The sequence below is a fragment of the Rhyacophila brunnea genome, unplaced genomic scaffold (assembly GCF_057557595.1).
Source record: "Rhyacophila brunnea isolate RB1 unplaced genomic scaffold, BYU_Rbru_1.0 scaffold_16, whole genome shotgun sequence".
Classification (NCBI taxonomy): Eukaryota; Metazoa; Arthropoda; class Insecta; order Trichoptera; family Rhyacophilidae; genus Rhyacophila; species Rhyacophila brunnea.
This window is the reverse complement of record NW_028232816.1, coordinates 27,817,629-27,844,959: the sequence shown is the minus strand read 5'-3', so window position 1 is coordinate 27,844,959 and position 27,331 is coordinate 27,817,629. Positions and strand designations below refer to the sequence as shown.

The 27,331-nt window shown below is 33.9% G+C and overlaps 3 protein-coding genes across 4 annotated transcripts in view; 1 reads left to right on the top strand and 2 right to left on the bottom strand.

Moving 5' to 3' along the window:
• Positions 1–1,528: 1,528 nt before the first annotated feature.
• Positions 1,529–14,708, bottom strand: LOC147074584 (lipid transport auxiliary protein 1). The gene is made up of 5 exons (XM_085943799.1): positions 14,434–14,708; positions 13,258–13,420; positions 12,052–12,271; positions 10,633–10,825; positions 1,529–8,171 (listed from the first exon to the last, which is right to left on the bottom strand). The coding sequence occupies exons 1-5, from the start codon at positions 14,590–14,592 to the stop codon at positions 8,058–8,060; spliced, it is 849 nt and encodes a 282-aa protein (XP_085799925.1). The 5' UTR covers positions 14,593–14,708; the 3' UTR covers positions 1,529–8,057.
• A 581-nt stretch (positions 14,709–15,289) lies between these two features.
• Mettl4 (Methyltransferase like 4) lies at positions 15,290–24,231 on the top strand. The gene is made up of 6 exons (XM_085944104.1): positions 15,290–15,627; positions 17,643–17,884; positions 19,146–19,274; positions 21,207–21,381; positions 21,879–22,053; positions 22,940–24,231. The coding sequence occupies exons 1-6, from the start codon at positions 15,379–15,381 to the stop codon at positions 23,071–23,073; spliced, it is 1,104 nt and encodes a 367-aa protein (XP_085800230.1). The 5' UTR covers positions 15,290–15,378; the 3' UTR covers positions 23,074–24,231.
• Positions 24,232–24,236: 5 nt separating this feature from the next.
• The window catches only part of LOC147074582 (UDP-glucose 4-epimerase-like), a 31,590-nt gene continuing 28,495 nt past the window's right edge, over positions 24,237–27,331 (bottom strand). For both annotated transcript variants that reach the window (XM_085944103.1, XM_085944102.1), the window contains 2 exons: positions 25,716–25,908; positions 24,237–24,636 (listed from right to left, as the gene is read on the bottom strand). In XM_085944103.1, the coding sequence (XP_085800229.1) occupies positions 24,545–24,636; positions 25,716–25,908 (285 nt within the window). In that variant the 3' untranslated portion in view covers positions 24,237–24,544. The remainder of the gene's footprint in view (positions 24,637–25,715; positions 25,909–27,331) is intronic.

Genomic DNA, 27,331 nt, shown 5'->3' with positions numbered 1-27,331 from the left:
GCGCGTTAACATGCCATTACAAAATACAACATCAATTCGACAAGCTAATACATAATATACCTATACGGAATAACTAGGTATACTGTTTTTCATTTGGAATATTATGTGTCAAATTCAAGGAGCAAATAAATCATTCACGATCATATGACGCATCTCAACATAATTCTCATAATTATACCTATATAAAAATATATGGCTACCTGTACATCAGTGCATCATAACCCTGGTTTCGGAGCGTGGTGCCGGGTTATCATACAAGTTTGAGATTGGACGGATCGGTCTTCAATCTCTTTGTATAAAATAAATTTTTAATACAAATGAAAATATTTCAAAATTAATAACTTGGAACTGAACCAAAACCGGAAAAACCGTTATTTTTTGGAACGAAAACCAGAACAGAGCCCTAAAATAGAACACATTGCTAACGTAATTCCAAATATTCTATAGAAATCGAATAATATTATTAAGGTACTTAGGCTTGAACAGGATTTTAGAAATTGATTTTTTTAGGGCTTTTTAATCTATATTTTCAAAATAATGAAGCTACCTATCTAAAGGTTCAAAGCTAAAAAACTGCATTAAAATACACGCTTATTACTGCCGGTAGGTGTATGTATGCCGATACCTTGCACGCGCTGCGAATTTTATTGCAAAAATAAAAAATTTAAATCAATTTACGTTTAAATTAATTTAAGTGGTAAAAACGAATTCTGTTTCAATTCTGAGTATGTGACGATATTTACAATATATGTCATCGTGTGTTCAACATATTTGTATGTTTAAAATAATTGATTTACGTTAGTAAAATCCCGCTTAAAGCGGGACGTCCAAAGACGTCATTTTTGTATGAGCGGCGTTCCGTTAACGTCTTAAGACGTCATTGGCAGCCATCCGGTTAATAGAACTAGTATAATATTATACCTAAGTATATACCTTTTCTATGGTAATGATCAAGAGTTTTATTTTATTTTAGCAATAAACTTGAAAAATTCCATGAAAAGATTATAAAAAACATTTTTAAAAGACCACATTCTAAACTTTGTGTACATCCTATGTCAGTGATTCCTAACCAGTGTTCTGCAAGCTGTGTCAAAGGTTCCGTTTTTATTATTCCTTAACTCTATTGGTAGTTATGTTCTGTGCAAGTAGTCAGAGGCGGTTTTTCTGAATAGATTCCGTTAATTTTCCAAAGTTTGGAAATTTTTCTTATGCTGCACTAACGGTAGTGAATGTGTATCGCCTTGTTCTCTTGTCACGCCACTACATATTATCAAGGACTAAACTTTATATAAATTTATAATTTTTTAATACAGCTTAATGGAAAGGAAAAAAGAATCATTTCTAAAATACAACCAACCCACTTTATGGTATTGTATATCGTGGATTTAAGGTGATCCATCGGAGAAAAAAAATAGCGACACGCAGAAAAAGTTATGCACACCCATGGATCAGAGGCAGTAGAGAAGTTGCAGGTCACCATTGCATAAACCATTATAAATAAAACAAATTTCTTTTTATTTTTACCATAGATAATTTATTGTGTCTATAAAACGTTTAACACAAAAACACTACTTTAATCTAAATCTAATATAATACATTATTACTCTTAAGTTGCCATTGTTTTAAAAACAGTTTATACAAGTGCTACCGATAAATAATGACCTTCCGTGCTATTTTAATGGCAATTTTCAGTCAGTGGAATGCTATCGAACATCGGCACTAACGTTAATGAATAATTACTATAACGTGGTTATACTTATAAAATAATAGTTCCTGGAAGGAAAAATATAATGATACATTTTTTTAAATAAGCTGATAATTTCATTCATTCATAATCAACCATAAACCCAGTGGACTGAAAAAAAAACTTTAAATGATAAACTTTCTTAGGCCAATTCGACATTACTGAGTATTAAAAACTACGTTAGTTAATATTATTCAACACAAGCAGACATCATCGATCAACGGATCCAGATTGCCCCAGGACAAAAAGAAATATAAAATTATTTAGGTGAATAGAATATTACTTATAGCGCCTGTAAATGTGCATGGATTTACTTGCACCAATACTGTGTATGTTAAACTATCGTGATAATAACTGTTTACAGGTAAAAGTGCAGACTGTCTCGTCAATCTCATTCTTCAAGAGTAAGCGAGACGCGATGTTGTCATTTTGTGGTTTTTTTTTACCAGCTGGTTCGATATCGTTCTACTGTGCAGACGCAGATATTGCACAGTCCAAATGTTGCGTAAAAATTCAGAAACTTCAGAACCTTTTTGCACAATAATGTGTCAGCAGTAAATCCATGCATATATAAACGGGGTATTAACACGTTTATATTAAAAGAAATGTTTAAATTTAATATTTCCATGTGGTATGTCTAAAAGAGAGGACAGTATGGTGCGAACGATACAAATGGACAGTGATGATTCTAATAATTAGGATCGTCAGGCCACGCACATCCAATAGCCACTCATGGGTGTGACAAGTCGATGTGAACATCCCACCAGTGGTTATAGCTGCAGGCTAGACGTTCATTGGTAGAATTGGATCGCGGAGTCTCCGTGGCGATAAGTAGTAGGGTGGTAAAAGCGGAAGTCAATGGTACTGGTAACCAGAGAACTTTCTTAACTTCGTGGTGAGTCACAGCATGTGCAGACGATGGCTTCACGCTTGCCATGCGCAAATATAATCAAAATTGAATTACCATAGAATCCACCTTCTATCAAAAATAGTAAGTAATAAATTATATTATGGATTTTTGTTTAAAAAATAACCCGACCCCCCATACCATTTTTATTTTGTGAGCGCCTGATTTGACATAGGTACACATTTATTATATACTTGTTGATTTGAGGATGAATTGTTTACAGAAGCTATAAACATGTATTGAATAACAGCAGATGTAGCAAAACTATATAAGTCACCATGTACATATCTACCTACTGTTCTAAAAATTAATATTAACCACTATTTTCACAATGGCATTTACAAATTAATGTCATGTAATTCTTTGGTTTTATAAAAGCTATTAAAACATACATACAATGTTTTTATATTCCTTAAATAAATAAAAATTAATCTTTCAAATTCTAGTATATATACTTTCTATTAAACTGCCAAAGCAGCATACAAAATATTCACTCTGGTCACACTGAGACACCATCTCTTATATATATACAAAAATAATTGATACACGCTCACTATAATAATTATACATAGAGATTCAATATGAATCATAAACAATCATTTATACCCTACAGATGGGGTTTAATTAAAATCAATAAAGATAACTAACACAAACCAAAATAGAATAATTTCACTGTAGATGAATGGACCGAACACTGTGATGGAATATCATCGATTTGAAAAATAATGCAAGAAACATAATATGTACCGATGATCATTTCAAATGTAAAACTCACTAAGTGACATTGTGAAAAATACTAAGCTTTAGATTATTTGCATCAATCTTGGGAACCCTACACATAAAAATAATCAAATTCAATAACAAAAATAATGATTACCTATTCAATAATCTGTTAAAAACTTACTTTGGATATTGGGAATTATTTTTAATTAAAAATTAACCATCTCTGAACATCTTATATTGTAACTAAATGAGTTTTAGCTTTGAAACAATATAATTTACATATTATTATGGTTTGTCTCTTACATTTTTGTAATAATATGCTCAACTGCAGAAATGTTGTGTCCAACATTAATCGCTTCACTACAGTCCAGAACAGTAAATTATAAAACCTTGAATCACAGAAAAGAGATAAGTATAGCATACTATTGTGTATTGCCGTATAATATTATGTTATTCATTTTTTTTGTTCATACATAAATTATCGGCTTACTATAAGAAGTCATTAAGTGAAATTTCGGTTATACTTTCGTCTATATGTGCTTTTATCATTATTTTCAATGACAGTACAGTACAAGTGTCAAGTGTTGACTCATTTTCTTAAATACATACCTTTAAAGTCACTATATAGTATTAAAGAATTATGTTGTAGTGAAATAAACTAGTTAGTGACTTCTTGCACTAAGCGAAAGATATACAGGTTAGGCATAACTATATTTAACATAACTGTCATAAATTGCATTTTATAATGCACCATGTGACTTAGAATCTAGGTACATAAGATATTATTATGTATTGACGATTACAGGCGATGTGACTAATTTACACACGAAGTCATACTTCAACAATAATTAGACCGCATTGTATATTTTATAGATCACGAGCAACGCGCCCACAAGGGAGGGGCTGACAGGGCTCTAGGCTGGGAACCTGGGTATAGGAGGGGCCCGGCCTGGCGGGTTGACCAGTTAAGTGAGATTAACACACATCATAAATTTACTTTAATAGTAAAAAAAGTCTACTTTACTTCTGGGCTATTAAATATTTTAAATATATGACTGTGTGTTGCAATTTGATATTGAATTAAGCAAGTACAAAAATACCTGTCCGATTATAACTCAAAAACTACTGTTTTTTTTTTCCAAATATAAAAGCAAAAAAAAACATGGGAGTAGTTGATTTATTTTTCGAGATAATTGATTGAACTTTTCATTATTTAATATCTCAAGATAAGAAATAAAGAAATAAGTACCGACCTCTCAAATATTAAACAATATAAATTACACCCAAGCAAATACGGATATTTCACGTTATTCATAAAAAACAGTTTCAAAATAATTATCGCATTGCGTGATCTATAAATATATAACGCTGTCAGATTATCACAATATTAGAATATTATACATGAGCTACCTATATTATTAGTGAGCTATAAATTTGATAAAATATGTACTAATTATAAAAGCTACTATCTACATCAAACTCGCAACGAAGTGAATAACATTTATTCTGCAGGTATATTTCGCATTGCTATATTCTTAATAATATAGTACATTTTATAGTACAGACATATTTATATCTTTTCGTTTAGTTCAGTATCGAGTAACATGATTAAATATACAAATTTTACAGACATATTTGTTCTTGTGGTTGGCTTTACAGACACTCGCATCAAGCCAAACGAAAAGATATATTTAACCTTTTCTATGCTTCACTATATTACTATGGCAGTATCTGACAGGCCACAAATTTGTAACGACACACGTTGACTGTAGAGTGAAGCTCACTAAAATCACTGTAATACCGATAATTTGTGACTTAGTATTTCATAATAATTCAAACAGATGTCACTGTGTGTTTAATTTTTTAGATTATGCAAATCAATCGACAGTGGCTAGTAATTTCAGTTTAAAGTCGGATGAGGTAACTCACTGTCAATCACGGCCTTACAGAGCGAGACAGCTCGCTGAAGGCATAGAATCGGTTGAGAAAAGACATCTACATATTACATATTATTACATATACAAAAATTACATCATAAATCAATACTTTTCTTTCTAATACGTAACTGTGAACCATTAACATACTGATGGATACTGCATTATGTACATATTATAAAATAAATATGTTAGCAAAATAAGTGAAAAACATGAAAGCAAATTTGCGATATGCACCATTATTGGAAGGTAGAATTCCTTTTTCATCTACATCATGTTAGCAGAACAGGACAATAATGCTGTAAAAGTGAATTTGCAGCACCCGTATTTCAATGTAGTTAAAGGTAATTTTTTTTTATTTCATACAATATTTACTCACAATACAGTAGCTGACTTAATATTATTTTTTTTTCCCGACCATGTCTGATCCTAATAGGATCATATGAGGCTCCACAGAGTAGAGGTTTGTATTAACAGATTTTGTTTTTTACGAGAAATGGATGTCAGCCACTTGATCAACCTATTAGGTCCATACCCTGACTCACACACAAATTGAAAAACAATATGTGTACTTGCCAGACCCAGGATTCGAACCTGAGACCCACGGCGTGATAGTCCAACGCTCAAGCCGCCCGGCCACCGTGGGTGTCAATATTGTGTACATTAGCAGAATTGGACAAGAATGCTGAAAAGACATGTGACCTAGGGCCGTTTACGGAGGGCCTTTTATTCGTCAGATGCAGTGTCCATCTGTAAGTCAATATTCTAAACAAAATATATACATACATATTTCACTTTTCACTGTTAACAACGTGGCTGAAGATTGTAAAACATCTCTGGAATCATTGATACATTGAATAATTTAGAAATAGTCAGTTAGCAACATCACTTTCTTGAATCATTTCAGAAAGTTAATATAGATCCTCTTGCTCGGTCTTCCGGTAAAATTTACATTACGACAGATTTATCTAAGGTATCGGTCCATATCACGCGTCAAATGTCTTCATATATTGTCATAATAATAAATTCTTTTGTAAAGTTCAAAAAACCCGCACTGAAGCAATTTATCACTCAGATTATAGAATAATCATTCAAATATTTAAACATTATAATTTTTATGGCCCTGATTTATTATTTAAATTAGCTTTTACTTGGCGGAATTCCATTTTGCAAAATGATAACATAAATATAATTATATTAATCCTTTCGACGATGTGCGTTAATTATTTTATCATTTTATTAATCAACTGTTGCAACAATTGATTTTAATTAACTTTGGGTGTGTTTAAATGCCCATCGCAACATACACTCAATTCATTTGGACATGTTTATCTGCTCGGCGCGATGTATGGGTTAAATTATTATCATTATTACTCAAAAACTATTATGGTTGTCAACCATTATCAAGTATTTGAATTATATTATCAAGTGAATAATTTGCTAATGTGTCGATGTGAGTAGACTGACGGTATTGGAACTTATCAATTCACCCAAACCATTTGATATTTTATAACCTGTTTTAAAGTAAACAAGGTTAAAACAGTTTTCAAAAATACTCGATACATATGTAGGTATTATTTCTGGAGTGAGTGAGAGAGACAATACTGTTTCTTTTTGGGAATTAAATACATATGCAGAGACAAATGGTTTATTTTTTATAATATTACCAACCTGATGATGCTGATGAAAGAGAACTCACAGAGCTGCTACACCGGGTAGAGGAAGAGAGTCGCAAATACGGCCTTCTTATTAATAGGAATGGTTGTTGATCGGGCTAACCTTCTACCAATTCCAAGTACACTCCAAAACCTCGAAACAGTCGACGAGTTTGTATATCTGGGATCGACCATCAGTGGAAAGGGCGGATGCGAAGCGGAAATAAGAAGACGCACACAGATTGCAAAAAATGCGATGACACGCCTTACCACTATATGGAAGGATCGGGGAATTTCGATTGCCACAAAAATGATGCTTGCGCAAACATTAGTGTTCTCGATATTTCTATACGGAGTCGAGTCTGAAGGCAAGGGAACGGAAGGCAATTGATGCCTTTGAGATGTGGTGTTGGCGCCGAATGCTTCGCATTTCTTGGACAGAGTACAAGACGAACCAGTCAATCATCCAGAGACTGAAGATAATGGAACGGCTTTCGACAATATGTCTGAGAAGAATTCTGCAGTTTTTTGGACATATTGTCAGGCGCGGACCGGACAACCTGGAGAGAACTGGTAGTTTTGGGTAGCCTCCAGGGAAGGCGAAGCAGAGGAAGAGCGTCTGCGCAATGGAGCGACCGAGTGAAAGAGCTGACTGGGGGCATCATCCATTCTGCTCTGAGAGAAGCGGAAGATCGAGAAGGATGGAGAGTCTTGGTCGTTCAAAGGATGGCAAAATTCAAATGTGGTCACGATCCTCAGCCATGAGTGCACGACCAAGAAGAGACCAACCTGAAGAATCTAATATTATTTTATCGTATTACTGACTACTTATTACTGAACCAAATAACCGTGTGTCGTAACTAAAATGTCTCATCTTATAAGTGAGATGCTTACAATAATTCATTCTGTCATAATATGACTGTGATTGATTCATTGATTGGTGTAAAATACGCTTTGTTATTGTCCTATTTCTCAAACCTCAAAGTTCTTTATTCTTTGACCATACCAAATTCTTCTTCTTCCCCTGATTGTATGTTTTCAAGTTCAATCACAAGCACACAAAGGTTTTGAAGCGGGATAAGATTGTACAGGGTCTATACAGTAGTCTCATTATCAGCTTTCTGTGTGTGGACGACGACAGGTGTTGGCGGTTTGGATTCTATGCGGAGCACTTCATCGTCAAAGTTATACTCGACAGTGTTGGCATTCTGAAATTAGAAAAAAGATATTTTTAATGTCGCTAAAAGTATATATCTTATATTATGACCTTATACCGCCCTTCTAAGGAAGAAGGCAGTAACTACCTCACACACTTTCGAGATAAATGACATAATGTGTTTTTTCTCAAACTTTAGTACTGTGAATTTATAAAAAACGGTGGTAATTTTTATTAGTAAGATGTTAAAATACAAACAAAGTAATAATAAACAAGCAGTAACTGCAATGAATAGGTGCAATTACTGCCTTTTTGCTAAAAAAATGTATTATTTTAGAAGATTCCATTTTTTCACTAAGGATTTTAACGGTATTTTAGTGATAATACTGATTTTAAAGTGAACAGAATATATAGCTTTCAAAATTACCTAACAGATGGCATTCATAACTCAATTTCACAAATTTTGCGAGTTACTGCCTTCTTCCTTAGAAGGGCAGTATAGCGCCTGTACACATGCATGGATTTACTGGCAACAATAGTGTGAATTTTAAACTATTGTGACAATAACTGTTTACACGTAAAAGTCCTGATTATCTCTCCAATCTCTTTTTTCAAGAGTGAGCAAGATGCAATGTCGTCATTTTATGGTACTATCTGACGTGTAGTGAAAATCGGTTAACGTCAAAATTCGTTCGTAATCCATTTTTTTGCCGGCAGGTTCGCCACAATCGTGCAGGTGCAGATCGAAAAATTCTCAACTGTCACATGAAAATTCAGAAGCTTCCGAACTTTTTTGATTCATACATGGAATCTTGCAAATGCAGGATAATACCTACATGTATACACGTACATTTTCTTGTTATGGCCGCGATAATACGTACTGCGAGCAGTAAATCCATGCACGTGTAAACGGGGTATTAAGGTAAACACAGTACATCAGATTTACTTTGTACGACAAACATCTACGTGTCTAAAGATGCCACTATGGCATGTGCAGTAGGTAAAGTGTTAAAAGTACGTTATATTTTTTAATATATCTATCTCATTTCAACGCCTCAAAGAATTATTTGAAGAAAAACTTAGGACAGAAAATAGGCCTTATTATCACGTTTTTATTAGCTCGTATTCGTATTTGTCCAGTACAAATTTTTTCTTGTTTGTCCAAGATTTGTATTGGACGATTGAAGATTTTTAACTAACTTCCCGACTAACTAGACATTTGAAACTTTTAGAATATATCAGAACATGACAAAAATGCATTCTTTTAATACTTTTAGCCATTTTTAAGCAGAATTGAATTCATTTTCAGTTAATTCTGTTTTGTATGGAAAGTTATTTGGTTGCTAATGGGGTTCTAGCAACTAAATTATTAATATATACGTGTGTTACTATGGAAATCAATATGAAATGTCAAAATGTCATTTCAATAATCTATATTTATTCAGTATTTCTATCAAGTACAAAAAAAGTTTTTATTAACGGCCCACATGCTCGTCGTTGGTCAAAATTGAGTTTTTATTGTATTTTCAAACCATGATCCTGGACACTCCTTAAACGTTGTAGATAATCTATTTATATAATTTTGAAGCCTTATTATCCTTTATATTTATTTTAAACATTTGATGACTGCATTAAGTATTTTTGTTACATAAAATAGTATTCTTTTAAACCTCTCGCTCTAATGTTTTAGAATATAGTCATATTTCGGTACATGAATGTGCAGTGGTGTTAAGATTTTTTACATTTATTAATTTTTAAACACATTTATAAAACCATTAGTATAATTTATGACGAGATAATTTTAGTAAAATATTCACGATAAAAATTATATTGATAATCTCTGTGATCCCAAATTTGACAAGAATTAGGCATTTTATTATTCAAAAAATTGGCAAGATTAACACATTTGAAGATAATTCTAAAGATACTCATTATAAGATATAAGATATAATGAGTATCTTTAGAATTATCTTCAAATGTGTCAATCTTGCCAATTTTTTGAATAATAAAATGCCTAATTCTTGTCAAATTTGGGATCACAGAGATTATCAATATAATTTTTTATCGTGAATATTTTACTAAAATTATCTCGTCATAAATTATACTAATGGTTTTATAAATGCGTTTAAAAATTAATAAACGTAAAAAATCTTAACACCACTGCACATTCATGTACCGAAATATGACTATATTCTAAAACATTAGAGCGAGAGGTTTAAAAGAATACTATTTTATGTAACAAAAATACTTAATGCAGTCATCAAATGTTTAAAATAATATAAAGGATAATAAGGCTTCAAAATTATATAAATAGATTATCTACAACGTTTAAGGAGTGTCCAGGATCATGGTTTGAAAATACAATAAAAACTCAATTTTGACCAACGACGAGCATGTCCCCCCTTAATACATAGAATTCTTAAGTTTATGATTCAACAGAAAATTTAAAAATGTGGTATATAAAAAGTTCTTTTTATCTAGTAATTTTTAAGTTTAAGACAAGTAAAATTCACCTGCATGTTGGCATACTGAGAATGTACGTTGGATATTGTCAATTTGTTTGTGGTGGTGTGCGTGACACCAAGGGTAGTGGGTGGCCGCAGTCTCGATGGATCCAAGAGAGGCCGAACAGAGGCTTGCTTGCGATTCGGTGTCCTGTTTGGCGATGACTTGTGGCTATTCCCAAATGGCTTCAGCTGCCGTGCGCTGTTATATAAAAAGAATAGTTGGTAATTAGTAACCGGTCTAGACAAAAACATCCAACTTGTTCAATTGGAAAATAACCCAAATTGCCATGTGATAATAACCTATACATAGTATGAGATAAACAAATGGAAAATTGTTGTGTTGTGTCAAACTACCTGCAATTACTCGAGACAGTCTAATAAAGGATAATCGTATGCTGATGTGCAGACGACGCAATCCGCATAGCAAGGCTTCTTGCACACAGACATTCGAGACGACACCAACATAATCTAAACTCGGAGAAGTCAATAAAATTGCTTAGATTTTAAGCACTTAAAAAAAAGATATGGGTGTAAATGGCAGTGGCGAACGGTGGAGGTAGGCTGTTAAGATCCGCCATAAATAGTGCACACTAAACTTTATCAGTCATACGTATTTGTTTTCATTGAAATAAGACTACAGTTTACAGATGGTGTTGGTTATATTTTAATATTCAATGAAACCTTGCTAAAACCAAGCCATAATAGATAATAGTCAAAAAATACTCGTATTTCTATAAAATATCTAGAATTATGCAATTAAATCATACATAACTTTGGATATTTTATAGATAGAAGAATATTTTTTACCGATTACGGTTTGGTATAGGCACGGCTTGATGAATTTTTAAAAAATAAACCGACAATATGTGTAATAAGTATTTTTAATCCAACGAAAACAAATATGTATGACTGAAAAAGTGTGCACAATTTTTTCGTATCGCCGAAAGTATACCAAAACTATCGTGGTTTGGTTTAGGCAGGGCTTAATTTATTTTTAAAAACTAACTAACACCGTCTATAAATTGTAGTCTTAGTTCAATAAAAACAAATACGTGTGACTAACAAAGTTTAATGTGCACTATTTATGGCGTATCTTAACAGCCTACCTCCACCCTTCGCCACTGGTAAATGGGTAGGTGAACTATTCACAATGAATTTGGTGTAGCAAACAACTGAGATGTAAAGCTAGGTATATGCATGAGACAGAGGATGCATCGTCAGTAAAGCTCGCTTTCCAGGTGACCTGTGACAATCCATTATCTACGTGGAGTGTGAATGTACCTGTAACTACCTATTTAGACGAGTACTTTATGTCCAAACAGCATTGAAATGATTAACCATAATATATTATAATTATATCAACACAATATGCTGAATATAATTAAATAGTTATTATTTTTTTATACCACGCCTGAAATCACTTACGCATCCATCAGCTTGAGCAAGAGCCTATTGTAGGCCTGATACTCTTCATCTCCGAATTCGCCAGGGTCATGTCGAGCATGCTCATACATGTCGCATAACTGATGGACAGCCCTCTGGCCCCGCCCGCCCAACGGGGCTGCCAGGACACTCAAAAGGAAAGCCCGCAAGCTTTCAATCGATTGACGCGTCATGCCGCCACCCGAGCGGGATATTTCACGTTCTAAAACAGGTAAATGACAAACATGAAGTTAACAACACATAACTATACAAATGTATAGGTTCATAGATTGCATTGTTCAATGCAATTGAGTAGAGACGTTGGCAGAAGGACATTTTCTTGGCTACACAACCTCCATAAATGGTGTAATGTCCAATGCGTTGGTGAGCTGATACAACTGGCCCAGGATAGGGAGATGTACTGCAATTTAGTTGCCAACCTTCGACAAAAGACGGCACCGAAAAAAGGAAAAGAATATTATCGCGAGAGGAAATATTATAATATTATTATATTGTGTTTAATCGAAATTAACAGAATGAAAAGGATTATATTTATGTTGATTCTCTGTATGTAAGTATGAAGAAATCATTCAATAAACAATATTTGAATTATAAAATAGATTTTACTTGTTTTAATAAATTAATAAACATGTGGTATGTAAATATAAATGCAATGGCTTATTGTGTCGTGGGTCCCAGGTTTAAATAATGAGTCTGGCAAATACACATATTGTTTTTCAATTTGTGTTTGGAGTCAGAGTACGGATCTAATAGGTTGAGGAAGTGGCTAACATCCATTTCTCGTAAAAACAAAAAGCTGTTGATACAAAACCTCCACCCTGTGGAGGCCCATATGAATTTATTAGGATCAGACATGGTGTAATAATAATAATATAAATATTATTATTAAAATCATATAATATTATTTAAAATATGCAAGCAATGAAAACTTACATATTAGTATAATATATATGTTTGTCCATTTCCCCTTATTCACAGTTTTATTACCAATAAAGTAATAATTACCATGTATCGGAGGCTGTTAGTAAGGCTTTCCATTGCCGAACATATAATATGAACATACAAGCAGTGTTTTTTTTACTGGGATACAGGAATATGCTGTATCCCAACTCTGTTTAAATGTTTTTTTAATTCGATTTGATGACAATAAAATGAGATTAAATGAAAGATATTTAAATAAATAATCACCTAATAATTTTATGTCATCCACTGCCTTTAACCGGAAGTAATGTGACGGCAGCTTGTGACCAGGATCCAAGATAAACTTTGAAGCCTCATCATTCATCAGCTGAGGCTCATGGACTATTTTAGGGATGACTTCTATTCTTCGATCTATCTCTCGTTTTAATGACTGGAAAAATAAAAAAAACATGTCAATAATATTATCAATTGAACGGAGTATAACATACTCCTAATACAGTCACTCATTAATCATTGGTTGATACACTTTATTAGTCAATGATCTGTAACACAGAATTTGATAGGAGTGTTATACGCATTCCGTATTAGTAACAAGTTTATTACTTTTCTTTTTGTAGCCCAGAAAACAAAATGATGGTTTGTCTTCTGGTTTGAAGTTTGTTGCTTTATTTACATAACCTACATAAGTGCACATTTCTCAGTGCTTTTTTTATATGATTATTCATCTGAAAAATAATGGTCAATGTTTTACTTTTGGCCGTCTACATTAAAACGACGAGAGAGTATTTTTCCACAGGTAATTATAGAAAAAATTATATTCAAATGTCGGCTTCAGATACGGAAATATTGAATTCGATTTTAATTATACAATATCCAACCCTATGATTTTAAGTATTCAAAACTTATTATGGAAATATCTGCAGATATAATCATGTATGTAATCAAACTAATTAGGTGAATAAGAGAAATTACAGTGGAATGTCATAATAGAAGTGTGAAGTTCTCTTTAAATGAACTTTCAATGCAGTCACTTGTAGCTTAACTTAATCAGTAGACTAATAGGTCCTTTTTTACTTCAATTACATACATTTAGGCTCCATCTATATAGAAGAGGGTTATCTTTGGTCCAATGTACACCTAAAGCAGAGGTAGATTAGAGTTGTTGGATCCAGGAACCCAGGACCCACTCCGGTTGCCGTGTTTCTGATCGTGGCCCACTTCCACTGAGAACTAATAGCTGTATTTTGAATGTATGTATGAACCAAAGAAGCTAATAGCAAGTTATTTTGGCATCTATGCCTACACTCAGACTTAGATCGATTCTATTACAAACCTTAATGCAATAGGTAATTTATGTCCAAGGTGAATGTAAATAATACAAAATCAAAAGATTAGATTATTCTGTGGCTAATAATATTCCATTATATAGTTTGAATTGCGTACTTTTTTCGCACCATGTCCAATAGGCAAGTGAGGCCCCCTTCTAGATCGCAAAGCAAATCTCATTATTTGACGTTTCGCGAATATGAACAAAATTATGAACAACAAAACTCCACCACCGATTATGATAACAACTGTAACACCGGACAACTCCTCTGTCATTTTGAAGGTGTGGTAATTTTATTGTTTTTGTGAGATAGAAAAATTGACATATTCAATAAGGTTGAATATTGACGAATAATCGCAATGTTGATGATATAGATTTTGAGACATCTCAATCTGACATTTGCAATTTGTTTTAAATTATAATTATGGCTGTCTAGTTGACAGTTGTAAAACCTTCAATTTTTATCTGAAAAGAATAACTATTTTGTAATAATAATAAAATTAAAATAGCATGCACTTTAATCAAAGATAAATAAAGTATTGTAATAAAATCATCTATTATTATAACGTTTTAAAAAAAAAATTACGTTATGCATAATTAAAAGTATTAGTTTGTAGCTTATCAAAGTCAAAACAACTAATATAGTACTTTTGTAAGCGTCTAGTTAACAAACTATATTCTATCAAAAATAAAATATTAATACGCTATTTTAATAAATCAACTTTACTTTTAGAATTTTAATTTGATTATATGCATAAATTTGTAATCGTATTTGTTTTTTGATTAATAATATACAATTTAAATCGTTGTCGTTCCTTGGAAAAGGACTTTACTAAGAGATTGTTTGAAGGCCGAATTTGATTGGGTTGTTTTGATTAGATTTATTTGAACTAGGTATGCTATTTTGAATATCGTAATACAGCCCCATAGTGTTTATTTAGTCTATAGTGTTTATAGCAACACTTAAACGTCAAAACAAAGCGATAATTTCAAACAGCTTTTGCATCGTATAAAATATGCAAATAACAATTCATTATTTATTGAAATCTCTATAAAGAGAAATGAGTATTCTGCATGTCTCTGACGAAGGTTGGATTCTGTGCCACAAAGATTACGTCTCTAAAATATATAAAGCCACTTTAAATGAACTCGAAATGGTAGAATATGTATTTCGAGATGATCTATTTGAGATTAAATTTCCTTTTAATTCAAATCCCTCGCCGACGTCTCCAGTAATCGATGAATCCCCTGCAACTAGAAAAAAGAGAAAACGACTCGCGAAGAAAGCATCTGTGGAACTGGGTCGCGAGGTAACATACTAGCCAATTTCAAATAGAAATTTACTCATCCAACTTATTCATAGTGTTTGTACTTATGTACTATTTTAAGAATTTTAAAGTATCAAGTAAAACGTCATTGTTGCACAAATATGCTGACCTGACAAAATAAAGAAGTTCATGGCTGACCAATGGCCAGAGTTTTAAAAATTTGAAGGAATAATTCATAGGTACCATAAATCTGTAGACTTGGATTCTACAACACATGCCCTATTGTTAAAACTAAAAGTTTAATATGTGCCCCATAGTCTGAAAAGGTTGACGACCCCTGCAATAGACAGTAATGTGTGATACATTTGTGACGATTCGGGGAATAAAATGCTTCCGATAACAAGAATCATACTCATAAGAGCCACACTGCAATTCTTCTGAATCTGTTGTACTTTATTTTCTGTTAAAGGTTCAAAACGTTTTACCCAAAGATGTTGAAGAAAACTGAAGCGTGTCCGGAAACTTGTACGTATGCAGTTCGCCGTATCACACTTCACCGAGTAATTTTGTGTCGGAAATAAATGGCCGTATATTAAAGACCGTCCAACATCTTTGGGTCGAATAGTACTGACATAAAATTCATGTCTAAATAAAACACGGTTCTTGTCGGTTTACACTTTACAGCAGCAAACAAATTTGATAAACTTACTGGATTATTTGTTTTAGGTTAGGTTTTCATTCTTGAATTTATGAATTTTGCCAAAATCAGCTACGAAAATTGAATTAATCCTTTCTATGCCGCAATTAGTTAATTGATAGTAATTAACGTAAGAATTGATGTAATTACAGTGCGTAAAGACGTTTTCGGCAGTTAACCGGTTGTTCATATTGAATCTAATAAAACTGTAGACCGTATACTATACGGTCATCTCTTTTCGATAAGAAAGCTCATGACAAACTGTGCGACAGTGAAATGTTTTACGTACAATTTACATGTAACCAATGTAACCATTATATTATAGAGACGAGTGCCTATGTAATTATTGTTATAGAAATATGTACATATTACATATATATTCTTTTTAACATTACAACAGGTCATGAAGCCCAATGACAAAAGTGTAATAATAGAAGTGAAACGATAACATAAAAACCCAGGCTTTGAGAAAGTCATATAAATATATTGTAACCTCACTGAGAATTGATTCCGGAAACCCCAAGGCCGGTAGACCAGTGCCTTACACCAGTGGTGAGGGGTGGAGGTAAGCTGTTAAGATCCGACATAAATAGAGCACACTAAACTTTTGTCAGTCATACTTATTTGTTTCCATTGAACTATGACTTCAAATTGCAGTTGATGCTGGTTAGTTTTTAAAATTCAATTAAACCGTGCCTAAACCAAAACATAATAGTTTAGGTATGCTATGGCTGATCCGACAAACATAGTACATACGTTTTCAGTCACATTTATTAATTGTTTTCGTTAAATTAAGAATACATAATATTACTACAGATGGTGTTAATTAGTTTTTTTGTAATTCATTAGGCTCTGTCTAACCAAACCATAATCGATAAAAAATATTCTTCTATCTATAAAATATCTAAAATTATGTATGATTTAATGGTATAATTTTAGATATTCTATAAATAGACGAATATTTGTTGAGTATTATCTATTATGGCTTGGTTTACGCAGGGTTTAATTGAATTTTAAAAACTAACCAATACTATCTGCAATTTGTAGTCCAATGAAAACAAATGCGTATGACTAATGAAGTTCAGTGTGCACTATTTATGTTGTATCTTAACAGCCTACCTCCACCCTTCGCCACTGCCTTATGCACTGGTCTACGAAGGCCACTATATATGAGGGTGAAGCTAAAAAAGGACCCCCTACTCAGTTCCATACAAACTTGAAAGGCATTCATTGTTTGTTGTAAAGAATAAATAGCATTCATGACAAATTAAGTCTCATTTCTGCGATTTTGATAACCACGGAAACCTCCATTTGGCAGAAGAAAAGTTTCTTGAATATCAATGCTTTTATCATATTTCAGGCAATACTGATTAAACAAAACTTCACAAAGATTCTGAATTCTTCCAAAAGCAATAATTTATTTGAAGAGGGTCCAACAGGAACGGATGATAACAATTTGGTAGCGCGGACGGCTGCTGGGGAATGCTCCTCCTCCACGGAAATCATGAGAAAACTTGGTATCGTTGATGGTGGAAATAATTCACCGCAAGCCATCTTTCAGCACTTTAAAAATTTTGATATAGTGATACCGCCCAACTGCAGGTTTGTATAATACATAATTATTAAACTTTACAAATTATTAAAACTCTGTCCCTTTGAATGCAACCATATATCTGAATGTTTCACTTTTATAATAGATTTTATTAGATGACTAAGGTTGAAATATCTACTCCTGTCTTGATGAAGTTTTGGCCCTTTACTGGAGTCATCTACATGGGTGTAAGATTTAATATAACACACGTAAAACCCTGTACAAGTAGCGAGGCACTCTCTCTACTAACAAACAAGCCTAGATACAATACGATTGTTAACATAGCGTCATCAGCTGAGGTCAATCCACCGTTGGACGAAGGCCTCTATTACCTTTTTCCACTTCTCTTCGTCATCTTCGTTCAGTGGTTATCCATTTCCCAAGAGTAGTGTCCAGTTTTTTGTCAATTCATACTCTGCTGCTTCCTTATCCATTGGTTTCTTGTGTGGTCTCTCTGCGTTATACCCAACATTCACTTTTCCATACCATGTTTCACTACTCTCTCTTATTATTCACTTATACACATTGTTACACTCCCAAATGGTCCCCATTTGGGGGTGTCTCTGTAAATCTGGAGAAGCCTTAATCGGTACCAAGCCGACAAATAGTAAGGGTTGATTACGAAAATAAATAATAATAAACCGGCAACGTTGTACATGGTTGGCGGCAAAATTTCATATTGACAACAACGCTTCGTAAGGGGCGGTATTTTTTTGGCGCGACAGAACGCTGCAGACAGCCAAATCGTAAACATATACATTTCGTCTTCCGTAAAAAAAATTATATAAAATGTAGTAACCTAGTAGATATTAACGCAAATAAAACTCGTCGCTTCTGACCACAATTCCGGTATGTTATTTGTCCACCTCCAAGTCCCGAACCCAGACGAAAAAAAATAAAAGTGACAGTATCTTTTCACTTTCGAAAATGGAGGGGATTACAACATCTATCAATTCAATTCGAAAATGAGCATAAATTATTGATTTATATCATTTTACCCATTCCAATTTACTTATTAGGTAAAGTACAACATACCTACATAATATTATGTATATTGGGACATACTTATTGGAAAACTATTTGTACCGAAGGAGACTGACACACAACATTGCAATCCGGGGGCGCCTCGGAACATCTTTACTTTTATCAGCAGCGTAATTCGAATTTGCAAGCGCTAGAAGCCAACTTTTGTTCCTCAGACGGAGTGGAACGCAGGTCTGATACTTTTTTAATAATGTAATTATTCATGATAGGCTGTATGTTTATTTTCAGATTCATTTCTGGTGATGTACGAAAGACAATCTCTAATGTCGACAATCAATCTTTTGATCTGGTGGTTATGGATCCGCCATGGTGGAATAAATACATCAGGAGATTAAAGAAGGCTAAAGCTGACTTGAGGTTATTAATAGCTTACTAATTTCGTACCTACAATTTTAAGATTTTCGCAGAAAAATGGTACATATTGTTATTATTGATTTTTTTTAAAGCGACGGGAAGACTGACTTCCGCGTTTACCCTGTCTACTTCTTATACTCCTCATCGCTTCGACCCTTGTATTTTTTGGGTACATTTCTCATACCCAGACACCCCACACTTTGAATCGAACAATGAACACCTTGTCTGCACCTATAACTACGAGAGCTCACCTACAAATTATTGCAACCTTTCGCATCCGCAAGTGGTTATTGAATGCACATGGCCTAATGGTCATTGTTATTAGGATCGTTAGTATTGTCTTGTAAGAAACAAAAAACGTTACAGTTTAACAATATTTACAGTTTATTTCGTCTGACACTGTTTTACACACACAGTGAAACCCGAATTTTACATTTTGTAAATGGACTGACCAAAAAAACATAAATAGGGGGAGAACATAAGGCTATAAGTTGAGGAAAGATCGTGGCTAGGCGATGCACGGATTGTGCAAATGACGCTTGCCGAACGAAATATAATTTGTCATAAAAATTCAACATGCGTCCATTTAATATTGTTTATTGTTATATTACTAATAATAATAGTATATTCATTGACATGTTTTCTTTTTCAAGTACATACATAAAGTTTTTTAGGCATCTTTACATGATTTAAGAATATATTCATCCGACGCCATGACAAAACAAATCGACGTGCACACACCTCGACCGTCAGTCTCCGATTGGCGAGTCCAGGCGACGAGTGCGAAATTTCGTCGCACCTACCGTTGCAAATTATTTGCTGTTTCACCGAAGTACGCTCTTAAATTGGAGATATTGAAAAATTTATATATATGTTACGCCGAATGTGGAAAATTGACTATTACATGAATGGGCAAAATTTTGCGTAAATCATGAAAAATGCAAGCCCGTTGCCTTATTCATGAATTAGGCAAAATATCTGCCGAGTGCGTGAATTCGGCAGTCATTTTTCTGCCTAGTTCATGCATTGAGCATATTAGATAGTAGCGCTACGGTGGTGTTTTTTGCAACTAATTTGCCTAACCTAATTATGTCCAATTATAACTAATAAAGCATCCATATTAAATTTACTTTTTTTACTGTCATGTTGACAGTTTAAGAATTCCATACCCTGACGAATTCACGCACTCGGCAGATAATTTACCTAATTCATGAATAAGGCAACGGGCTTGACTATTACAGGAATTAGGCAAAATTTTGCCCATTTCATGTAATAGTCGATTTTGCACATTCGGCGTAACATATATAAATGTATTCTTTATAAAGCCATACAAATTGGATTGTGCATATTATGTCAATGTGTTCTTTTACTTTTTCGAGAATATTCCCTTTTTTTGGACTGGCAATATTTCTCTTTGCGGTGACTTTTTTTGAACAGGTATTAACAAAAAAAAACTTAAAAACAAAATTTACAAATTTTATAAAAATATGAATGAAAAATATCAGTAACAAAACATGATAGTAACATTATAGCCGTAACGCAAAATGACAAACAATGACCACCTCTATTTGGCTAAAATAAAAGATCGCCCACCAATCACGTTTTTTACCCTGGCCTTGGTCACTGCAGACATGTCTATAAATAGAAACATCTGTAAATCAGTTCAATGATTGCCATACATTTAATCGAATGTGTTAAAATAAATTTTTATTCTTGACACGTGTTTAAGTTTATTCCAGGTTATTTCTTACTCTTGATCAGTTACCTGCTACTCCTTATCCGTTAGGTATTTCAGTTCCCATTATTTCTGAGTTCCCTGGAAATATCCTATGAAATCATGTATGCGTCGCTTTCGGGGTAAAAACACCAACTTACCATTCGTAACTATTGTTTTGTAACTTTTTGCACTGTCAAGTAATTTTTTGTGTATTCCAGTTATGACATGCTATATAACGACGAAATCAAAGACATTCCAATTGCGCCGATCCTGTCCACTGCAGCAATAGTGGCAGTCTGGTGCACCAACTGCGAGGATCATGTGAGGGCTGTTATTGATGAGATGTTTGCCAAGTGGGCGGTGAGACGTGTAGCGACATGGTATTGGATGAAGGTAATTTTTAACATCACAACTGACTTTATAGCTTAGTTTTCCAATACCCTGATAGCGTTTACGATAAGTTTATTACTTCAACTAAAATGAACAGGGGATGTAGCTAAAGGTGGTTTCAACCATTTGGAGACCCTACTTGCTGTACCAATTAAAAGAATAAACATCTTTATTTTAAACAAAAAGCAATTACCTAAAAATGGCATGGGGTTTCATATTCTTAATTCAACGAAAACAAATAAGTATGAATGAAAAAGTGCACATTATTTAGTTGAATCGCCCATAACATACCAAAACTATTATGGTTTAGTTGAGGCAAGGTTTAATTAATTTTTAAAAACTTACCAACACCATCTGTAAATTGTAGTCTGAGTTCATTAAAAACAAATACAAATAACTGACAAAGTTTAATGTGCACTATTTATGTCGGATCTTAACAGCCTATTTCCACCCTTCACCACTTGTACCTTCGTTTTATTTCATATTTTCTTCTCTCTCAGGTGACTAAGTCTGGTGAACCAGTTTGTCCGTTTTCAGGAGGAAATGGTAAACAGCCCTTTGAACGGATTATCATTGGCTCGAATATGGAAGACGAAACAGCGTTGAAAGAAACTGACGGTAAAATAATTGTCAGCATACCCAGCGCTCTGCATTCTCACAAACCTCCGATAAACGGTAACAATTGCAAATATTAATTAGTATATCGTATATCATACGCCCACGGTGGCCGCACGGCTTAAGCGTTGGAGTATCACGCCGTGGGTCCCAGGTTCGAATTCTGGGTCTGGCAAGTACACATTGTTTTTCAATTTGTGTGTGTCAGGGTATGGACATAATAGGTTGAGCAAGTAGCTGACATCCATTTCTCGTAAAAAAAAAAAACAAAATCTGTCAATACAAACCTTTACTCTGTCGAGGCCCATATGATCCTATTACGATCGGACATGGTCTAAAAAAAAGAAGAATATCTGAGGTACTCGGGATTAAATGAGTACAAGTGACATAAAATGAGTTAGGAGCAGTTTTCACATCACCACATCGAGATGTTACTGCTATTCCTAACATTGGATTGTATCCCATGGATATGGTGTATATTCAAGGTCATGGCAATATATATAATTTTAACCGTTTGGCCTGACTGGTCATTCATCAATCAGTAAAAACATTACTAAACATAAAGAAAGATCAAATTTGGTTCTTGGAATAGTAATAATAGATCATTTGAGAAGATCATATTTACAGAATGTTGAAAACAGTTATGTAGAATTTACAACCACAAATTATTTAATCTAATGAAAAAATAAAATATATACATATATTCTTTTTAATACTACAACAGGCCATGAGGCTCTATGACAGTAGTGAAGTGCAACAGTAGTGTATTTGGAAATAGAAGAGAAACAATTGCAAACACTTATTCTTTCAGAAAATCACATAAATGTATTGTGTCCTCACCAGAAATCGAACCGAGAGCTACCTGATAGAAGGCCAGCGCCTTACCCACTTCTCCACGAGAGCTGCCTTGATTGTTACTATAATGTTTCCGTACTTTTTGTTTCAGATTTATTTCTACCATTTTTGAAAAAAGATCATCATTGTCTGGAGATTTTCGCCAGATATTTGTTACCAAATACAACAAGTTTGGGGTTAGAACCGTTGAGATGGCAACATACATCACTATATATCAAAAAATAGTCTGAAATATATAGTTGCCAAAGCGACTGAAATGTATCTAGTATGATCTCTAGTCTTCCCAATCTGTATATAGGTCTATATACGAGGTGATTAAGGCATGAGAAAGACAGAAACTAGACATATTTAAAATATGGTAATGAGGGCGAATGCTGAGACTTTCGCGGATTGCCAAACATACAAATGATTCCATTATCAGCGAACTCCAGATTCAAACATCTGCCTAATAATATGCACTAAAGTTTGTCGCGTAAATATAACGTCCCTTAAATATTGAGTGTTTGTTCAATGCGTGCGTTTTACCTGTGCTCCTGTATGGATGTGAGACATGGTATCTTACTAAGCTTCAAAGGTTTTTGAGCTTTGAGATTCGATGTCTCCGCCGAATCTTAGGGGTACATTGGTACGACCGCGTTACAAATACTCGAGTTCGTGGCACAGCCTCAAAGGTTCTGTTGCCGCGGCCGGCCCTCCATCATCCTGCAGTGGTACTACAAAAGTGATTTACGCGCTGCAAGTCTGGCATTGCGGGAGGCGTAAGAATTGGCAATAGACCGAGGGAAGTGGTGCGAACTTGTGCTTGCCCTATGCTCCAATGCTGGGGCACGGCAGGGTGAAAGAAGGAGAAGAAGAAGAAATATTGAGTGCAGTCGACACGATTTGATATACTTGGGTTTTATGGCCTGACCATCATAAAATACCCTGCTTCAAAACGTTCGTCCGTGGCGATAGCTTTAACATTTCTGTTTATTAATCTTTTCTGTATTTCTATCCCATTAAACCAGTGGTGACATTTATTGGAACTCACAAGCTAAATGAAATATTATCCAAAAAAGCCTATCCTAATAATTTTAGTCGAACAATTTAACCTTGAACATGCACAGATGCCATTTCTTCTAGTGTGTACGAATTACACAGGTCGAATTTGATTCTTGGTATAGTTTCTATTCCTGACATGATTTATATCAAGCCTATCTCACTGATCCCACTCCTATGATTATGACTTATTTTCTGTCAAAACTATCAAGCTTCGCGGTGTGTTTATATTACAATATAGATTATGTTTTCAGTAAATATCGTCAAATGATTATTTCATATTATGTTAATACTCTCAAAGGTCAAAATTGTTTTATCTTTGTTACTTAATAAAAAGCAATGTTTTATTTAAATGTCTTTTTATTTCAAATAATATATATGTATGGATAATAATATAAATACATAATATGTATTACTGGCCTAATGAAAATTTAAACACAAATCCATTTAGGTTTATTATTTTTCAAAATATGTAATCTAATTAAAAATAACGCAAGATGTGACGTGTCAATTTTTGAATGGCAAATTGAATGGAATGTATTCTTAACCATAAGTGCGTAAAAAATCAATAAATACTTTTTATAGAGGATAGCAAAAACTATGTAGTTGTAAGTACTTGTTTGCAGTTTACTCGATGGTTTGAAACCATAGAGTGGTTTCATTTAGCGTGGCCGTTGCACGAGCTGATTTTGTTGTATTTTTTCGTATAGCCATCGGGGTTCATGGTCTGCCATCTCCAGAAATCTGCACCTGAATTCAAAATGATCATACAATTTAGATGACAGCCTAATATAAAGGTAAAACAAAAATAAGATAATTGTGGTTGAAATAAACAATAAATTTCATCATTGTTAAAATTATGTTATACACACCTTGCACTATGTGCCTCACCACTCTTAGCCGGCTCTCACATAAAAACTCGTCTCGCCCGCAACATGTCGAAAACGTTGATGTGACGTCATCGTCATTCATAAAACACACGTTGCCAAATAGAGCTCCGCAGATTGGTCGAATGCGACTTTTTAGTTTGAAAAAAACATCTGAAGGCACATGCAACTATTTTCACCTGACATGCAGCGCAGGTATAATCCCAAAATGTCACACTTCGTCATTCATTTTGGCTTGGTGAGTGATGTCATTGTCCTCGCAAAGCCTTGCTATATGCACATCAGAAAGTTGCATGTTGCGCTCAATTTTGATTTATGACTATTATCCCGGACGAGACGATTTTCAATGTGCGACTGGGCTTAAAAAGCTATGAGACAAACATTGGCTCAGTGGCTTCACGACTCTGTACCTATCTTAAATATTCAATTATATTCCATCTTAACGCTTACATGCATGATGGCAACCCATTAATTTAGATCTTTTCTAATCGATCACACTTAATGTGTAATGTTATTATAAATTAACAGCGTCACCTGTGAACAAATACTATAACTATTTTGTCAACTGCAGAGAACTGTAAGTTTATATCTACACAAAAATATAAAGAATAATACAGTTTTTTGCTGAAAGTCAACACCATGCAATTAGACTGCGAAATCTTTAACACCTGGCAGCGGTGCTCGTGTCATATCTTGTCTATGGTTTTCGATTTTGAAGTATTGTTAGTACTGAAACGCAAGAGGAGGGGATCTAGTTCTCCAAGCCGCCGCTTATCACCGTAAAGATTTCGCACTATAAGTGTTAGTCTAATACATTGCGGAGTTTAATTTAATTGTTTAATCCAAATGTTTGCTGATTATTAAAAAACCATTGTTTGTTAATTAATACTGTCAAGTGAAAAATAGTAATGAATACAGTATGAGAAAAAATAGTTTTCTTACACATGTCCTCCAGCGATAACTTGCTGGTCCAGTTTAGCTCCGCTTTAGCAAGGCTAGGATCCGCCCACATGGCGCAAATATCTCCAGCCCTTCGCCCTTCTATCTTCAGTGGAACATGAGCCCCCGTTACTCGTTCAAAGACGTCCACTAATTGTTGGACGGACACACCCTTCCCCGTTCCCAGATTATACGCCTGTTAAATTCAATGATAAAATAATTTTAATATTCAATTTACTTACTATTTAATATGTTCTGGACATCACAATTTTTTTAATTTCTGGTGCATTTAATATAAATACAATCTTAATTATATTCCATATTATATCGTCGGTGTTTTGTAAAAAGGGCGAATCAACCATTTTGGCGAAATCGAGATTTTAATGAAAATACAATATGTACCCCACTAGTTTCGTTGTGTAAAAACGGCGAATTTTATCTCCACAGGAAAGTACTTAAAAACGATAATCGACTAAAATTAAATTAATTAAAATTACGAAATAAAAAGCAAATGTGACATATTAGGCCTTTTAAAATGTTATATAATAATACTTATTATAATGACAGTATTCTTTCTAAGCTTTATTATAAACTTGATAGATATTTATAATCATCTACAGGTAAAAAACAAATAAATGTCAAAAGTTAAAAATCCTCCTCCTGTAAAGTAGCATTTTGGTTAATTCGCCCTTTTTACAAAACACCGACGATATGTGCAGTCTATTTCCATATTTCATTATTTAAAGAAAACAATGCTTTTGTGTTTCAAGCATAATTGATTGGTTCTAACATTATACTACGTTTACAAGTTCATGGATTTACTGCTGCCATAACAAAAAAATGCAGTTGTAAACACATATTATCGTGCAAATTACAACATTGCATGCATGGATGAAAAATTTTCAGAAGATTCTGAATTTTCGCACGACAATTGGACTGTACGATATCTGCGCCTGCGCAGTAGAACCATAGTGGCGAACCTGACGGTAAAAAAAACGAACTACACCGCGCAGAGACTCACTTTTAGGTTAAACGATTTTCACAACTTGTCAAATAGTACCATACAATGAAAACATCGTGTCTCGCTTACGCTTGAAGAATGAGATTGGCGAGACAGTCAGCACTTTTACGTGTAAACAGTTATTATAGCAATAGTTTAAAATGCACACTATTGGTGCAAGTAAATGGCCAAGTACTCCAAATGCGCCAGTCGCGGTGTTAGCACTAAATGAGTTATTAATCAATAATAACAGAGAATACTTCAAACGGAATACGAAAATAGATAAGATGACTTGCTCAGCCCAACGAGATAACCACACTTAAAACTAGAAACGAATCTCGATAGTGTAAGGTGCTTAGTTTCAGATTAGAAGACCTGTATGATCAAAAGGGTCAGAGCTAATCAGACTAAGCTGACTGACTGTAAGATTGTGATTAAAAATTATAGAGTTAACATAGGGTTTAATCCTTCTCCATAATGCTTGCGATATCCACTCAATGGGCAGCGCCATCTATGGGTCTCTTTTCGAAATCATGCCTCTACAACTACTGTTTATTGACCAATAAATCCTTTGTTGCAATAAATATAACCAAATTGGACATGATTCTAATATTAAATG